Source organism: Oryx dammah, unplaced genomic scaffold (assembly GCF_014754425.2).
Source record: "Oryx dammah isolate SB20612 unplaced genomic scaffold, SCBI_Odam_1.1 HiC_scaffold_1, whole genome shotgun sequence".
In the NCBI taxonomy this organism is placed as follows: Eukaryota; Metazoa; Chordata; class Mammalia; order Artiodactyla; family Bovidae; genus Oryx; species Oryx dammah.
In genome coordinates, this window is record NW_024070185.1 from 97887699 (window position 1) to 97905617 (window position 17919).

A 17919-nucleotide genomic window follows, 5' to 3' on the forward strand; every position below is an offset into this window, starting at 1 on the left:
GAAGGAGACTGACACATCACTCTGAGCCGCCAAACTGGACCATTCATGGTCAGGATCAGAACTATTGGCTCCAGTTTTGGTTTTGTGAATGGAGATGTTGCTGAGTCCCTGCTCTACTACTCTATGTTTCATGCCATTAGAGGTGATTCAGCCAGTTCATTGTGTGACCCAGTGACAATTTGATACTAAGTGATGAAAAATACACTTTTTAACATCTCCTATAGTAGAAATTAGGCTGGTGACATGTTGGAATCCTAAAATCATAAGGCAAGTAAAATTCACTGAGAGCCTAAATGTGATAAGAAAAGAGAAGTCCTTTCCAAATATTTCCCGGGTGTTGAAAAGATACTTGATATTGCGTTTGGTTCTCTTCCGTTTTGAGACTGGAATATGATGGGATTCTGTTTTCAAAAGTATGTAATCATTTTCAAAGACGAATTATTAGGAGAAATTTTATGGAAATTTAATCTCATTGGTTCTTACGTGATTTTTTAATTTAAAGCTTTTTTTTTTTTTTAATGTGGACCATTTTTCAAGTCTTTTGAATTTCTTACAATATCATTTCTGTGTTGGGGGTTGTTGACCATGAGGCCTATAGAATCTAGCTCCTCAACTAGAGATGGAGCTCCCACCCCCTGCATTGGAAGTCGAAGTCTTAACCGCTGGACTGCTAGGAAAGTCCCTCTTACGTGATTTTTAAAGGAAGAAGAGTTTAAATAGGGTTTGTGTGCCATTTGTTCATACAGAAATGAAAAAGGCAGATAAAGTCCCCACCCTCAGGGATCTTAGTTCAGCAATAGAAGCAGCCAACAAAGATAGCTGTTTCATCACAGAGAAGCGTGGAGACCTGTGTTAGCGTGGGGCAAGGAAGACCACCTTATAGGGAGGGTAACGAAAGTCTTCCTTTCTCTCGAAACTGTCCTCTAAGCTTTGAACTGAAGGCCTGGAAGTTTTGTTCAGGGCATGGGAGAGGATGTTCCAGTCCCAAGGAAGGGCCCTGAGAGAGGCCCCAAAGGAAGAGCACATTTGAGGTGCTTAAATAAAGTTAGGGGGGTTAAAGGAAGAGATATAAAACAAAACAAAAGAAAGTTGATTTGGAGCCAGACAGTGAAGATACTCTTTATCCTGTGGTCAGTGGGAAGCCAGGGAGGATTTTTCAAAGGAGTGATTATCTCCACACTGCTGAAGCTATCCTGCCTTCATCCGGGAATTGATGGATTTTAAAAGTCATTCCGCTCTCCTGAGTCTGTCCCACTGGCTTCTTTTCTACGTAGGTCTAAAAGCCTGCTACCATTTTGACAAGTGCCCTGGGTTATGAGAGAAGCTATGTTCCCAAGATGCGGGATGGTACTTAGAGAATAAAGGAAGCTCTTCAGCAGGTACTCAAGCATGATTTGAAGGTGTAACCCCCACACTGCCATAAAACACCCTTGAGGAATGAGTTTGGGAGGGAAACCCAAACATTTTACTCAAGTTACAATCAGGACCTTTTCAAAATGTCTTTTCATAGGAAGGGTGTCAACAGACAGTTCTCTCTTTAGGGCTATGTCTATTATTAGATAACCTGATTTCACTTCCCAGTTCTTGGCAGGCCAGAGAAACCCAGTTACTTAGGTGATGATTAGCATAGTTTTTTAAACTAGTTTGCATTTTCATGCCAGGTGTTGTATTGATTTACCAAGTCAGACAGTTTGCCCAGTAGGACATTCTGGATAGCGGTCAAGGCAAAGATATGAATATGGAGTCCCATAACTTGTCTGTTGAGATCTTTTAATATGTGGAAAGGTGTAATGGTTATACATCTTATAAAAATAAGATTTCCGAGGGTTTTTTACTTCTGTGATCAGTTTGAATTAAGATTGCATGTGTGATTATCATTATATTATTATAAAGTTTTCGGACTGGGTATTTTTCTTTTTCCTTCATTATCTTCCATTGTCACAAAGAAAATGTCCTAGGTGGAAAAAAGTATTTACATCAGCACAATATTCATGTAGCAGAGCTTGGTGGCCTTGTTCCACGATAAATAGAGCTGGATTAGGTTGAGTCTCACTTGTTGCTGTTCAGTTGCGAAGTCATGTCTCTTTGCAATCCTATAGACTACAGTGCTCCAGGCTTCCCTGTCCATCGTTATCTCCTGGAGTTGCTCAGATTCATGTCCATTGGGTTGGTGATGCCATCTCACTGTCTCATCCTCTGCCGCCCTCTCTTCTCCTCCTGCTCTCAATCTTTCCCAGCGTGAGTCTTTTCCAATGAGTTGACTCTGCACATCAGGTGGCCGGAGTATTGGAGCTTCAGCATCAGTCCTTCCGCTGAATATTCAGGGTGGATTTCCTTTAGGATTGACTCATTTGATCTCCTTGTATGAGCGTCACTTGAGATGCCCCCAGTCCTCCACAGAGTAGAAGATCTTGTGTGGGTGACTGATGGAAGTATTCCCCACCAGGTCCAGTTAAGAGAGGGCTGTCCTTCAGGAGTACCTAGTATTTCCCTGTCCTGCTGGCAAGTACAAATTATGCCACTTGCAGGGGCCCAGCTGACTGTGTAAAGGTTCTTTTTTTGTTTTGTTTTACAATTTTATTTGTTTATTTGACCTTGCCACAAATATATGGGATCTTAACTCCCCAACCAGGGATCAAACCCATGTCCCTGGCAGTGGAAGTGCCTTAACCACTGGACTTCCAGGGAAGTCCTTGTGTAAAGGTTCTAAAGCTGAATGTGGTGTCCTGCAGACAGTTATATCTACCAACATGTTCCCTGAACATTCGCTGGTGACACAAGCCTAATCATGGTAGCTACAACTCACCAAGACCTTAATGTTGAGTACTATTGTAATTCCTTCATACACAGTTTACTCCTTTTCATTTTCACATTTAATCCTCCCAACAGCCCTCTAAGATAGAATCCAAATTATCTAAACTCTTGAGAGTATATTCCATATTTTTCCAGATATAGTCCACATTTTTCTTATTTTAGAAAGGCCACAAAGTGTACATACTATTACTTAGGAAAGCAATTAAATGCATGTAATAGTATTTAACATACCCAGTAAGGTCCAAGGCAACACCTGTCATCAAATTCAATTTCTGTTATGAAACTTAGAAACTGAGTTAGTTCTGTGAAATCAGTAAAGACCAAGAAGAAGCTCATGCTGGTTCACATCAGGTTTTGTTGCCAAAGAAGTTATGATAAAATTTTGGCGGCGGGGGTGGGGTGGGGGTTGGAATTGTCCCTTAAGAGATCATTAACCTGTAGTATTATTCCCTTTGCAGTAACAAAGCCCAGAGAGATTAGGCCATTTGCCTGAGGTCACCCAGCTAGCAAGTGGAAAAGCCAGGTTCAAGCTCAGGTTGTTTGACTTAGAGGCCATAGTCCTTGTATACCTCTTGCCCTCTGCTGGACCTGCTCGTCTGCCTCTGAGGTCTATGAGGTGCTTGGTAACAGTCCCTCTCTCCACTCAAGTCTCCCTCTACCCTCTCCCAGTCTCAGGGCTAACCCCTGCTTTCTCTTGGGTCCTCTGGCCTCTCCTTTTGGAGCCATGATTGCTCTGGAGCCCTCTGCTCCCAGTGGTCTAGGTGGATGAATTTTCTTGCAGAGGCCATGAGACAGTGCTACCCTAGTGACCTAGGATGGCTCCTTTGTGCTTTCAGAACTTAATTCCAGTGCTTCAAATTACAGTAGGGAAAACTGCTGCTTCTGTCCTAAAATCTAAGCACATGGCCTAGGGACTGACATCGTCCACGTCAGCCATCTAACCTGGCTGGCTCTTGTGAGTTCTTCCTGAACGTTTATGCCCAGGAGAAAACTCAGTCATTCACTCCAGAGAGAGGCTCATTGCCTGAAAGGAACGGGAACTCAAGCAAGGAATCTATTTCTTAATCTGAGGATGAGTGGGAATAAGAGTTCACTCCATTGCTTGAACCAGAGAAGGCAATGGCACCCCACTCTGGTACTCTTGCCTGGAAAATCCCATGGATGGAGGAGCCTGGTAGGCTGCAGTCCATGGAGTCGCTAAGAGTCGGGCACAACTGAGTGACTTCACTTTCACTTTTCATTTTCATTTTCATGCACTGGAGAAGGAAATGGCAGCCCACTCCAGTGTTCTTTCCTGGACAATCCCAGGGACGGTGGAGCCTGGTGGGCTGCCGTCTATGGGGTCGCACACAGTCGGACATGACTGAAGTGACTTAGCAGCAGCAGCCATTGCTTGAACACTTCTGGCAAAGTGATGCCAGAGCTGACCAAATTCATTTACTAGTGTTCGTTGAACACCGTGTCTGCTCTCTGCTTTTGTTCTCTTTTACTCATTCATGTCAATGTATGGCAAAACCAATACAGTATTGTAAAGTTAAAAAAAAAAAAAGACTGTTCCTTCTGCCTTGAACCAGAAACTCCTTGTATTTTTTGTATCTGAACCCAGCAGATAGGTTCATTAAAAAAAAAATGCATGCCACTTGGGAAGGAATTGGTAAGAAAGTTTAGATCAAAATAGCAGTGTTTGGCGAGGGATGAAGGTATGTGGTGAAATCAGGACTTCTCAAGTTACAGAATTCAAAGTTCTTTTTGGACATTGCCTTCAGTGGTTTAAAAAGGCCACTGCCATGGTTAAACCCATCAGCCTCACTTCTGAGAAGATACAGACTCTGGTCTTTCTTCTGTGACAAGCCTATGGTCGTGGCTTCTGGATCGTAGAACTTTGAAAAAGAACAACACTTCCCACCACTCCCTTCTGCAGCAGATTCTGCTGTCACCACTGATTGTGCCGGGGCTTCTGGTATACCCAGGGTTGTCTGGGTTGTCCCCTGCCTTGCTGGGGACACCACGTGGTGGTCCTTTTCCTGAGTCTGGCTACTCTGCTCAAAGTTAGGAGAGCTGCTTCCAAAGATTCAGACTCAGTCACATGCAAATCAATATGCAGTCATGAGCTGAGAATGAAGAGATGAATCAAAGGACCTAATTCTTGTAAAACTCCTGCTCTAATGCCTCATCAGAAATGTGAGCTAGATTTCATCTCAGCCAGGCCTGGGAGCAAGATAGCTGTCATGACAGTTGGCTTTTAGGGCAGGATATGACAGTTTCATACTAACTGTGGCGACTTGCCATGTGCTTCCCTAGGGAGACTGGCATTTCAGATCCAGTTCATCTTTGTGAATAAAGTACTTATTACTTACAGGGTGGAGGATCAGGGGCGGTCATGGGAAGTGTGTGCAGGACAGGCGGTTAGAGCCCTGGGGAATACATCCACATCACCTGTAATGGTGTTTTATTTCTCATGGCTTGGTAAACATCAAAGGTTTCCCCAAAAGTTGTATGCATCTGACATCACAGTGTCCTCAGTCCATCTTTTATTTCTCATTACTCAAACATAAATTCATACTAAAGATGGGCAAGGCGAATTATGTGCTTACATGTGACAGTCATTTCTCTGGATTCATCTCTAAAGGTTAAATCCTGATTCCACTTCTTATTAGCTGTGTAACTTACTTACTACATCTCTCTAAATCTCAATTTCTTCACCAGTAAAATGGGAATAAAATAGCATCAGCCTCATCAATAAGTTCATACAGTCAGTGCACAAAAGGCTTCCCATTAGGGTTATTATTATTTTTGTTGTTACTGCAGTTTTTATGTTTTGGGAAAAGACTTAGAAAACTTTTAACAGAGTTACTTAAGAGTTATTCAGTAGCTTTTGGGAGCCTGACATAAATGGCACAACATGCTTTATAAAATTGCTTTCTAGTCCTGAGAAGTATTCATCATTATTTCCTTAGATTTAGTTTCTCTCATAACATCTGAGTTAACAATTAGCTTTCAATAGTCACCTGTGATTTCAAAAAAACAAAGGCCATTATTAAGCATGTTGGGTGAGAATGAAATTACAAATCACCATGAAAATATTTTATTTTAGGGGGTGGTTGTCATCTTCTTCATAGAGCCAGGCTCACCATGTTGGTAGAAATGTGTTTAACCAAAAGATCTTGGTCCAGGAATCGCTACTTACCATGATTTTCATTCTTACTGGTTTAGTTAAATTTTTTTCTTTTTTTGGTCTTAAACTATATTTGCCCTGGAGATGCAAAACTCTTTCCTTCTCCAGTTTTCCTTTTCCAGCTCCATTCAGAGAAATGACAGCTCATCGCAACTCATCCCTCCTTACCTTGAAGTAGTAATATTTGGAAGTTTCTGAGACTTGTGTCAGCAGATAGGGATATTTTTCATTTCTGAGCTAGACTTCTAGTATGAAGATCATATCATCGCATTCTCCCACTCCTGGGGCCTTCAAAGGAGGAGATGAAAGGAGCAAGGGTGTATGGGTCACAGCTGAAACCATACAAGCCAGTGGGATCCAACAGGCAGGATATTCCCTTGTACTGGGAGGAAATGGAATTGCAAAACGTAAGTCTGGACTTCTTTCTTTCTGGTGATCTGCGAGTCGTTTAGATGTTTGCAAGCGCACCCCAAGGCTCCGTGAAGAAAGGAGATCATTGAAGGAAGCTTGGGCCAAGGCATGTTATTTGGTGGGCGTCTTTGTTCGGTTTGATTTTTAAATAAGAGTGGGTGATGGCTTTCTCTTTTCTTTTGAGAAATGTAGAAACAAAGGATCTTTGAGGTTTAAGACGTCAGATGCCATGTATATAGAATATGATACTCACCAGAATGCTAATGTTTGACCGAAATAATTTTCTAAACATTAGGACTCCACCCTCTTGGCTTCATAGAAGTTAGTCCTGAAGTTAGTTCCTGAAGAGGGAGAGTGTGGGCCATCAGGAAAGGCAGCACCTATGTACCCAGGACATGCAGCCTCCACTCTGGTTCCCTTGAGTGGGAGGAACTGTGGGGTTTTCTCTCTTCTCCCATCAGCACAGCGAAATCCATCTTCTTTGGAAAAGCCAGAAGCAAGTCAAGGCGTGGCTCGCTCTCTCTGGACTAGAAAGTGTCTTAACTATAGTAAACAGAAACACAAATTCATGGTTCCTGGTTTTTTCTTCCACGCATCATGGGAGACAGCATTTATGAATTGGGAGTGACATTCTGCTGCCCTCTCTGCTCCTCAGTCTGCCTCCCATGTCACGCAGACAAGACCAGTGCTCCTCTGAGGGCTCCAGGAGGGGTTAGCCCAGGGGTTCCCCTGGGCCTGTGCTGCCTGGTGAGACACAAGAGCTTCTGGATCTGCCTAGTCCATGAAGGTTAAAGCCTCAACTTTATCTACTCTTCTTAGCATGGGTAGTAATACTTAAAGGAAAAAAATCCTGGCTTGTTGTATAATTTAAAATTAATTCATGCTTATTGCAGAAAAAATCTGGAGAAAAAGGATAAAGGTAAAAGTGATTTGTAGTCCTAACCACTACCTGTCTAATTATTCTCATGCACCTAACGTGTGTGGAAGATAACATTAGGTCTGTATGTGTATTAGTCTACTGTTGCTAGAGCAAATCACAAATATCGTGACTTAACAGGGCTTCCCAGGTAGCACTGGAGTAAAGAATCCACCTGCCAGTGCTGGAGGTGCAAGAGAGAGTTTTCAGTCCCTGGGTCTGGAAGATGCCCTGAAGTAGGAAATAGCAACCTGCTCCAGTATTCTTGCCTGGAAAATTGCATGGACAGAGGATCTTGGCAGGCTACTGTCCATGGGGCCACAGAGAGTCAGACATGACTGAGCACAGCACAGAACATAGTGACTTAACACACATTTATTATCTTATAGTTCTCGAGGTCAGAAATCTGAAATGTGTCAGCTGTGGACTGAATTTTGCCCCCCTCAAGTTGTTGAGGGCCTAAACCCTGATGTGATGGTACTTGGAGACAGGGCCCTTGTGAATAATTAGAGTTAGATGAGGTCATGAGGGTGAGGCCACTTAGGATGTATTAGTGCCCTTATACAGAAAGACCAGAGAGCCTGGGATGGGTGGTCACGGCAGGAAGGTTAGCCACCTGCACAATAGGAGGGATACTGTCACTAGAACCTGAGCATGCTGGTACCCGTGCTGATCTCACACTTCCAGCCTCCAGAAGGATGAGAAAATCATTCCTGCTGTTAAAGCCACAAAATCTGTGGTATTAGGTTTTAGCATTTCAAGCAGATTAAAATATAGTCATTCTGGGGTACAGTCAAGATGTTGGTGGGGCTGTGTTTCTTCTAGAGGCTCTTAGGGAGGATCATTTCCCTCCCTTTTCCAGTTCTGCAGGCTGCTTGCATTCCTTAGCTTGTGATCTCTTCCTTCATCTTCAAAGCCAACCGCATAGCATCTCTAGATCTCGCTCTCTGATCCTCCTCCATCTCTTTTATGAGGACCCTTGTGATTACATTTCACCAAACTGAATAATCTGTAATAGTCTCCCCATCTCAAAGTCCTTAACTTAATCACACCTTCAAAGTCCTTTTGCCATGTAAAGTAATATATTCACAAGTTTGGGAAATTAGGGCATGGATGTGTTTGTGGAAGCCTTTATTCTGCCCACCATAGACTGTTCATCTTACCCTGGTTTAGTTTTTAGTATGTGTCTCGTGTGCACTTTTTTTTTTTAACTTTTACACAGCTAATAAGTAATGAGCTAGGATTTAAACCAGGCACTCCAGCTCTAGAGCCTGCACACTTAAACCCCTGCAGTATTGCTACTTCTGTAATCCACTTTTTGTCTTAATGTATTTTGAGTATCTTTCCATGACTGTAACTATTCCTTTAAATTTGAGAGACTAAAACATGATTTATTATGGCTAAATAATACACCAACATCTGGATAAGCCATAACTAAGTTAACCCTTGTCCCACAGTCAGATGCTTTTGTTGTTCCACATATGTAATTATAAACAAACAAACAGTAATAAAAGTTCTTATACATAAGCTTTGTGCCCATACTTAATTATTAGCTGAACTTGTGCCTACATTTGGTGGTTAATGGTTAACTAGTATAGAATGGTAATTTCCCAAACTGTTTTCCTTGAGATGTTAATAGGGATTCTATGAAATGAGGTTCTCTAATTAAATAAATTTGAGAAGTGCTGTACACCCATCCTTAAACTAGAGATTCACAATCATATTAGCACTAAAACTTTAGAGAAGTCCTCTGGTAAAGAAAAGCTATCTTGTTTTATCTTTAAAACTTTCTTTAGTATGTTTCAAATTTATTTGACCAATGACTTTTTGCCTGTTTGCAGCATTGAGTACTGTCTTACAGAGCTAAGGTAATGGGACATGATTTTAGAAACACAGCTTTGGCATCATCCTGCCAAGTGAAGCTGCTTATCCTCAAACACCTTTAAATGCTTAAATCTAAAATCACTCTAGATGGAGTAGTTTGGACAAAATCACTACTCTGCACTCCGAATTGCAATCTAGCTTTGTTCTTTTGGTTCCTATGTCAGTCGTAAAACTCACATTACCCCTGCTCTGTAAATGTCAGGTACCAGCTCTCGGCCAAGACCAACACGGGTCTGCCCTGAGGTCTGCGTGACACCCCAGGGATGCTCATGGGCTCCTTTAAGAGAAATGTTTTGTAGAGTATTCTGCCCAGGTAAGAAACTAGATAGCAGAATGTTTATCGTTGAAATAGAGGACACTTCGAGCTCCTGTCTGCTATTCAGTCCTTCTTCAGTTGAACAGACTGCGAACAAGTTTTGGTGAGACAAATGGAGATGGAACCTGAGGGTAGTGGAATCTGGGTACGTGCCAGCACATACCAGAGATAACCATCACTGTTTGAAGATCCTGATGAACTGTGTCCTAAGGGCCAAGGAATTTCAAGAGGCCTTCCAGGGCTGTAGACCAGGATGAGAGAGACTTCTCAGGCCTGTACCACAAATTACTTGCATCACTTGTTACTTGTTTGTGTCATGAGGCCCAAACGGTGGTGTCTGCAGTGTCTACTACTGGGGAATGAGCATGAGATTATTTTTCACGATCCTGATCAAGGGGAAAAGGGACTTCCCTGGTAGCTCAGTGGTTAAGAATCTCCTGCCAGTGCAGGAGACATGGGTTCGATCCCTGGTCTGGGAAGATCCCCGGAAGGAAATGGCAACCCATTGTAGTATTGTTGCCTGGAGAACCCTGTGAACAGAGGAGCCTGGTTTACTACAGTCCATGGGGTCCCAAAGCTTCAGACATGACCTAGCAACTGAACAACAACAAATCAAGGGGAAAACTTGAGTGAGCTGCAAACTAGGTTTTGATGACCTGTGTGATTCCTAAGATGGTGTGAGAATTCCAGGCTTAGTTGGAGAACACAGCAGAGAAGCCCCACCAAGCTGACTTCCCCGATATCAACCAGACCAGAGGTCTGGGGGTGGGGTGCAGTGTCTCCTGACCTGTGACTGCTTCTCCTGAGGCTCAGACATGAGCTTGGTTATCTGAAACCTGTTGTCTCCCAGATGTCCCAGCCACCTTCTCTGGAAGCCGCCACTGCAGACCTGCTAAGGCAGTCTTTGGTTCCTGTTAGCCATGTGACCTCTAGTGGTTGTAACCGGTAAAACTGGCTTCAGGGATGGATTTGCTGGAATACTAAGAAATAAACTCGAGAGGACGTGGCACCCCACTCCAGTACTCTTGCCTGGAAAGTCCCATGGAGGGAGGAGCAGGAAATGGCTTTAATGTTTAATAGCCGACCACTTCTCTGTAGTAACTTTTCACCTCTGTTATTCTCTTTCAGCACACACCCAATTATATAATTTAGCAACAATAGACACAATTTGGGTTCCAGACCTAAACCTTGACTGTTGCTAGCTAATATAATTTGGACTGATGTTAAGCATCTGAGTCTCCAGGGTCTAAACTTTTCAGAGATGTCATGACAGCCACCCTGATTACTACATCCCAGGGTTGTTTTAAGGATCAAAGGACATGAAGAAACCTATCATTGAAATGCTGTATAAATGTGTTTGTTGTTATTCCAAAGCTGTCCGTGTCTGTGGTTCTGTAGACCACAATTGTTTTATTTCATGTGCTTTGGTGAAGACATTTAAACTCTTTGCTCAGATTCTGTGTTGGGAATTCTGTCCCAGTCCACAAGTTATTTAATTAGTGGCTGCTAAGTGTGTTTCACAGTGGACTTACTGGTTCATTCAAGAGCCATGAACTCCTGCCTGTGCCAACTGCCACAGTTGGTGCTGGGATCTGGCGGTGACCAGGGCAGACAAGGTCCTGCTCTAGTTGAGTGTATATTCAGATGAGTCAGGGGGATTCTTAGCCTCCGACTGAAATGGTTCCTATCTTCAGGTGACTTTATAGCTTAACTGAGAAGAAAAGCTTAACCAACGAGATGTGACACAAGTCAGTGTGTGAAAAAGGCTTTCACAGAAGTATAAATAAAGTGTTCTGAGTCAGGGGACCTATTGTGGTATGTGTGGAGGGGTGAAGTTTGAGGCAGTGAATACAGACTGTCTTTCTAGGAGTTTAGTACTGGAGGAATGGCTGGTAGCTGATTGGGACCTCTTGAGAGGTCAGTTGGAAAGGAACCAACCTGATCTTTTCGTATCCATTTCTAGTTTTAAGTTACAAAATTTTTATGCAGAATTTCCTAGGAAATTGCTCATTCTTACTCCATAGACATAATTATTCTCTGAGATTCCAAATAAATAATAACTAGACTCATTGGATGCTTACTGTTCCAAAGATTAACTTTATAAATATTAATTTGCTTCTTTTACCAACTGTATGAGGTAGGTACCTCTATCAACATGCCAGTTTTATAGATTAGGAAACTGAGATAGAAAAACTTGAAAAAAAAAAACAAGTAACTTGCCCAAGGGTATTTTGCTGCTACGTAATGAACTCAAACCCAAGCACACAGGCTCTAGAACTGTGTGCTGGCCACTGGGCTGTATTATTTCTCAAAGCTTCATTATAAAAGTTAATCAAAATTTTTAGAAATACATACTAAGTATTCCAGAATTATATTGCCTGAGGTCTGAGATTGCTTCAAATATTTTCGTACAGAGGGGTGGGAGGAAGGCAGGCAGGTAGCATAGATGAAATAGGAGTGGTAAAATCTTGATAAATGTTAATATAGTTGATAAGTCCTTTGGCATCATGATAGCATTCCCTAATTTTCATAATGAAAAATAGAAACCATTTCCAGAGGATTTCAAGACCTTCAAATATTTGTACCCTTGCTATTAATATCAAAAGACTTTTTACCAATGATCTGGGTAATTGAGATCAAAGCAGTGAGTTTCATTAAGTTACTAATGTAATGGTGCCCGTGTAGTAAAAATCACTTCCTACATAATTGCCAAATGGACTGGTCGTATACTTTTTTTTTAAACCGGTAAAGGTTGATCTTCTTGCCAAATATACTTGATAGAATAGCAAAATGTTTGCATTAGAGTGGACTTCCAAGACAGCGTCTCCCCGTATTCTCATTTCCTTGCTAGGGAAGTTGAAACTTGGAGAACCTAAGTGATCAATCCAAGATTAAAGTGGGAACATAACATGGTTGTCTACAGCCAACCTCATGGCTGGTCCATGGGAGAGCAGAAATTAAAACCCAAGCTTCCTGAACTCTGAGGGGCTTCCCGCCTCCCATCAAAGGAGCTCTGCCTGGTAAAGTCTTATAGCCACCCACATAGAGACGCAGACCCCAGGCTTCACTTGTGATTCTGGCTGGCTACATCAGGCAGTCTGGGGAGTAAGACAAAGAAAGATGACCTACCTTCATCGTGGGTCTGCAGGAGGTGGGTCAAGTGGGTCTTGAACCTCCCCTGGTCGTTTCCAAACTTGTGTGCTTAATAGCCCCATATATTTTGTATGTTTTCTCTACATTCTTTGTTTACAGTCCCTGTGTCTCCCACAAGGGGCATAGTTGGAAACATCATGACTGTTGAACCTGAAGCTACTTCTCAGAGGTGCATTTGGGGCTCTGGCAATAAAACCCACTCCTACCTGGGCCAGAAGTCAGGGCCAGGCTTTTCCTGAGAGGGTGGGATGCGGGCAATCTTAGTGGCAGTGCCTGACATCACCACACCACTGTGACTGTGGACCTGATCTCATCCTGAGAATTCCTGTTTGGCATCCCAAAAGCTGAAACCTCACCTTTCCCAAGTCTGTCACACCCCTCTCCTACAATATTGAACCTGCGGTTATTGGCATTCATTCCTTAAGATCTGGGAACTCAAACCTAAATGCTTTCAAGACCATGACAGGTAAGGTAAAAAGTGAAGCTGGCTGGTTGATATAAGACCAGGAAGAACAGGCTTAGTTCTCACTCAGGGATTTTACAACCCCTGCTGTCCATAGAAAAATCTCAGGCTGGTCATCTGACCATCGATGACCTCTGATAGAAGAGAAAGAGCCTGGGAAGGAAACCAGGAGACCTGGATACCATCATCAGCCTCCTGGTGACTCAGCAGAGCCTTCCCTTTGCAAAGCCTCAGTTTTCCTTATCTGTAAGAAATGGGTCTTTAAGATTCTAATAGAATACATGTCCCCAAAACAACCAGAGACAATGTCTGTCTATCTGTCTGTCTGTCTGACTGACATATATTTGCGAAATGCTTGACAGGTCTCTTTGGTCTAACTGACTTTAGAACCAGTTTCCTTGAGGTCTTTGTTGGATGCATTTGTGACATTAATCCTTAAGCACTTGGATCCTTATAATAAAATGACCTGCACTTAACCATCGTTCTGGTACCACGCTCTATGTCACAGGTTGCTTTTTTGCCAGCGTTCTCTTCTTTCCAAAAGCCGTCATGAGCAGACAAGCTTATTAGAAAGGGTGTTCTCTTCGTGTTGTTTGTTTCAGGGAAAATAGAGAAAGTCAAACCTCCTCCATCCCCCACACCTGAAGGTCCCAGCTTGCAGCCTGACTTAGCCCCCGAAGAGGCTGCCGGATCGCAGCGGCCCAAGAATCTGATGCAGACCCTCATGGAAGACTATGAGACACACAAATCTAAAAGGCGCGAGAGAATGGATGATAGTAGTGTAAGTTTCTCCTCCTTTCCTCTTTCCTGCATCCAGGGGTGAACGTCGGCCTGGTGTATGGTACTGTGGATCAGGCTCTGATGTGTGTGCGGTTGTCTGGCCAGCATCATGGTGCCAGCACCAATTTTCAAATGTGTGGTTTTAACGTGCCTGGAGTTGGGTTGGGGTTTGTCTTGTTTCTCAAAAACATTGATCATGCCAAGAGTGGGTCTTTTTACTGCCAAGTTGTGGTCTGAATCTACTGGCACGGCTTGTACATGAGCTATGGGATGTGTAGAAAGATACCACGCAGGGGGAACACAGAAAGAAGGACGTAAGCTCCTCGAAATCACCCACAGACACCAGGGAGCTGACCACAGCCATCGCTCGCCTGCTCTGTATAGATGTTATTTCTCTAGGCAGGAATCCCCAACCTCTGGGATCTAATGACTGATGATCTGAGATGGAGTTGATGTAATAATAATAGAAATAAAGTACACAATAAATGTAATACACTTAAATCATCCTGAAACCATCCCCCCACCCTGACCCTGGTCCATGGAAAAAGTGTCTTCTGTGAAGCTGGTCCCTGGTGCCAAAAAGGTCAGGGATTGCTGCAGAGAACTCTGACGAGGCTGATCCTTCAGAGTCTGCTCCGGGTCCCTATAAATGGTACATAGTGCTCAGAAGACTCAATATGTGTTGGGCTGTTACCAAGCCCATGTGTACAGTTTGTCAGGAAAGAGCCTTTTAAAATGACAGTTAAAAAACCACACAGCTACCCTACTCCGAAAACTTTGCATGTGATGTTCCCATCAACCGCGAAGGAAGTCGTCTGCTCTGTGGGTTCTTTCTCTAGTAAGGGACTTAAGAGCCCTCGTTCCCCACAGCCTGCACAGCCAGGAGCCTGGGGATCAGCCTCAGGGGTCCATGTCAACTTCCTCAGAGTCTGCTGGCTTCTATCTCTTAGCATTTGTTGAGGTAACCACCTCCTCCCCTGAAATAGCTCAGGTCAGTTGAGGATATGCCCCAGTTGACCCAGGACAGTCCTGGTTTCTGCCTCTTATCCTCGATCCTCGTGTAATTATTAATAGCATCCCCTTTCCCTCTTGAAAGTGCCCCAGTTTGGATGATAAATTCTTTGCTCACCTTAAACTTGAACATGATAGGGCTCACAGTAGGAGTTCCATGCTGATTAACTGCCTTTCATATTCTAGGTGGCTGAGTGAAAAGATTTCTGGGGTTGAAGCCAGATATTGAACATTTTAGTGGTAAAGAAAGAAAGTGAACGTGCCTGTGGCAGCCGAATGACCCACTTGGTGTCTGTCAGCCTCCTCTTACCTGGGCTTGTACCTCAGTTGCTTGGAAAGCTAACCCAGCTCCTCTGTTGGGCTGGAATATTTCTGGGCTGTTCCCTGTATTGTACAGTGGGATGGGCCTGGCCCTTGTTGGCTGCTGCTGAGGTTTCCACCGCTGGGGCTCCTTCTCTGAGCTTGTAAGACACTTTCTGCCCTTCTTTGAGCCCTCCTTAAAATTATGGAGTTAACCTTTAGGTATTTTCTGGAGCCTGTGACCGTCTTGAAGCTTAGGGCTGTATGTACGATTTCACACTGTATATCGGCAACCTTGGTGGAAGTTGGCTGGGATGTGGGGATACGGAGGAACTAAGGGATCACTTTGCATGTGACCCAGACGAGTGATTTTAAAGCACCCTCTCTGTGTCTCCTGTGCATGCCTTCTGTGTTGAAAGGCAGGTGTCAGGGGAAAACGCCATACCTGGAAGTCAAGAGCCTGTTCACACTCATGCCATAGGCGGAGACGAACAGACTCTGACACTTGGGCAGCCACCTGACATACACCACTCAGGTTGGATTTCTCCCTTTGCATGAAGGAAGCTGCTTGGAATCAGCCTTTTAACACTGGTTGCCCTTTACTTACACACTCCTGTCTGTGTTTTTTTTTTCAAGTATATCAACATTTTGATAAGGAAGAAACCTACTAAGCAAACTGTTCATATTCCGAGATCTCAAAGTCAAGGCGAAGTGCTCTGCACTGTCTTTGATACTGCAAGAGAACCAAGTTTTTCGCTGTTGAAAGTTCTTAGGGTTAGAAAAAAAATCTATCCAACCTACTGTATCTCTTTTAAGAGATCCAAATCTGGAAGAAACAAAAGAACAGTATACTACAGTTGCTTCTAAAGCAAATGAATGATCATCAGTGAGACTTCATCTAAGAGCCACCTGTTAACCTGTCTTCGTCCTTTTGACTCAGGGAATCTTTCTATTGTGTCACCATCAATCACTGCAGAATATGTTGAAGTTTACCTGTAGGAATGAACAAGCCTTCATCTCTTTTCCTAACTGATCTGTAGCCCTTCTTTAATTGTCTCTTCATACCAAAATATTAACCATAGGGAGCAGATGGATGGCTTGAAGCCCAAATTTTGTCACTGGCTTCCCTGCCCCAGAAGCTGGTAATTCTTTTCTCCTTGCTCCATCCACATACATGATCCTTGGGGTAAGATGTGGCTTCTTAGCTCCTCCAGCTTCTATCTTCCTAACTCATCTGGGTCCATTGTGACTCAGCACTTGGGCCTGCCACCATTTCTTCCCCAAAGCCACTCGGCAGCTATGAGTCACTCACGTGTGATCAGGACCCAATCACGTGTTCATCCTTAGGAAGTAGCAAGCTCTTTCTGAACTGAATGAAGAGAATTCTTACATACTGTACTTCCCAAGGAGAAGGCAGGCTTCAAAACAAAATTGGAATGTGTGCATGGTGACGCGCTAGGTACAATGATGTTAATGAGGGTGGGAGGAGAGAAGAAAGAGAAGACAAATGTAGCTGTCCCTGGAGTTTGCATGAGTAGTTTCTGCCAGCCTATCTGGGGGGAAAAAACTGATCCTTACTGTCAAAACAGGTATAGCATCCCTCCACCCCAGAGTAGCTCTGGCATCTGGAGACCTGTCCCTAGTTCAGGACCTGCCATCTCCCCACTTGATAAGATATCATATGTGGGATAGGAGGGAAGCCTCTGGCTCAAGGAGGCCCTGGCAGGTGGTGGCACTGAGGCAGCTGTGCATATATAGTGCTCTTTTTCATACTCTTCAGCTAGCCTGTCTCCTGCTCGAACCAAAGTGAGGGCTCAGAGAATGACAGAAGATAAATTATGAAATCACAAATCTCTCTCTGGGAACATCTGCCCAGGAGTCACTGTTTTGGTGATGTGAAAGTCATCTGTGGATGTTTTGCTTCATTTTGCAGTTGGGGATGAAATCGGTGACAAGGAGCCAGCACAAACCCTTTTCTGAAAAAATGACCCCCAAATGGCCATCCTCGTTCCCCAGCTCACACCTGGAGCACATTAACGCTTCAGTCGCAACGGTCTTCATCCGCCTGGGCTGGGGCCTTCTGCTTGGTGTTGTCACTGATGAGTGTCACCATGCTTGAGGTTCAGACAGGCTCTACCTCTTAGTGGCCCCCTTGGCTAATTTAAGGGTAGGAGGATTGCTAACCCCAACCCTACCCACTTACCTTGGGCTCTTTACCAGCCTGTAAGGACTCTTGTGAGAATTAGGAAAAGGCACGCTTTTCCAAAACTCTGTGAGGAGGGAGTCGTGAGTCAGCTGCGCAGCTGGGGAGGAGACCGGGGCACTGAGCTCAGCCTCATCCATCCCCCACAAATCTTCTGTGCAGAGCAGCCGTCCTGCTCGCAGTATAGGTTTCTCTTATCTGGAAATGTTATCTTACATGGAAATGTCCCCTTATCTGGGCCCGATGCTGTGTCTGGTCAGTCATGCAACTCATAAGGTCCTGATGAATCATCGTTTCCCGTGGGGTTTCTTGGTACCTTGCAAAGGAAGGATATTGAGGCAACAGTGTTTTCCTGGCCAGTTTTTCCTCCAGCCTGACCTGAATCTTGGAAGGCTAGGAGTTCTTGAGTCAGGAGTGCTCTTGAACTTGTTTGGTAGACTTGCTTTCCCTTTCTCAGTGGAAGGGATGCTGTGCTGAGTCCAAAGTACAGCCT

The 17919-nt window shown here is 43.8% G+C and overlaps 1 protein-coding gene across 8 annotated transcripts in view; it reads left to right on the forward strand.

Annotated features, from left to right (window-relative positions):
• PALM2AKAP2 (PALM2 and AKAP2 fusion) overlaps window positions 1–17919 on the forward strand; it is a 507547-nt gene that overhangs the window by 479055 nt on the left and 10573 nt on the right. For 7 of the 8 annotated variants that reach the window (XM_040237431.1, XM_040237459.1, XM_040237441.1 and 4 more), the window contains one exon: window positions 13735–13913. The exons of the other annotated variant lie outside the window; for it this stretch is intronic. In XM_040237431.1, coding sequence (XP_040093365.1) covers window positions 13735–13913 — 179 coding nt within the window. The remainder of the gene's footprint in view (window positions 1–13734; window positions 13914–17919) is intronic. 8 annotated transcript variants of the gene reach the window in all.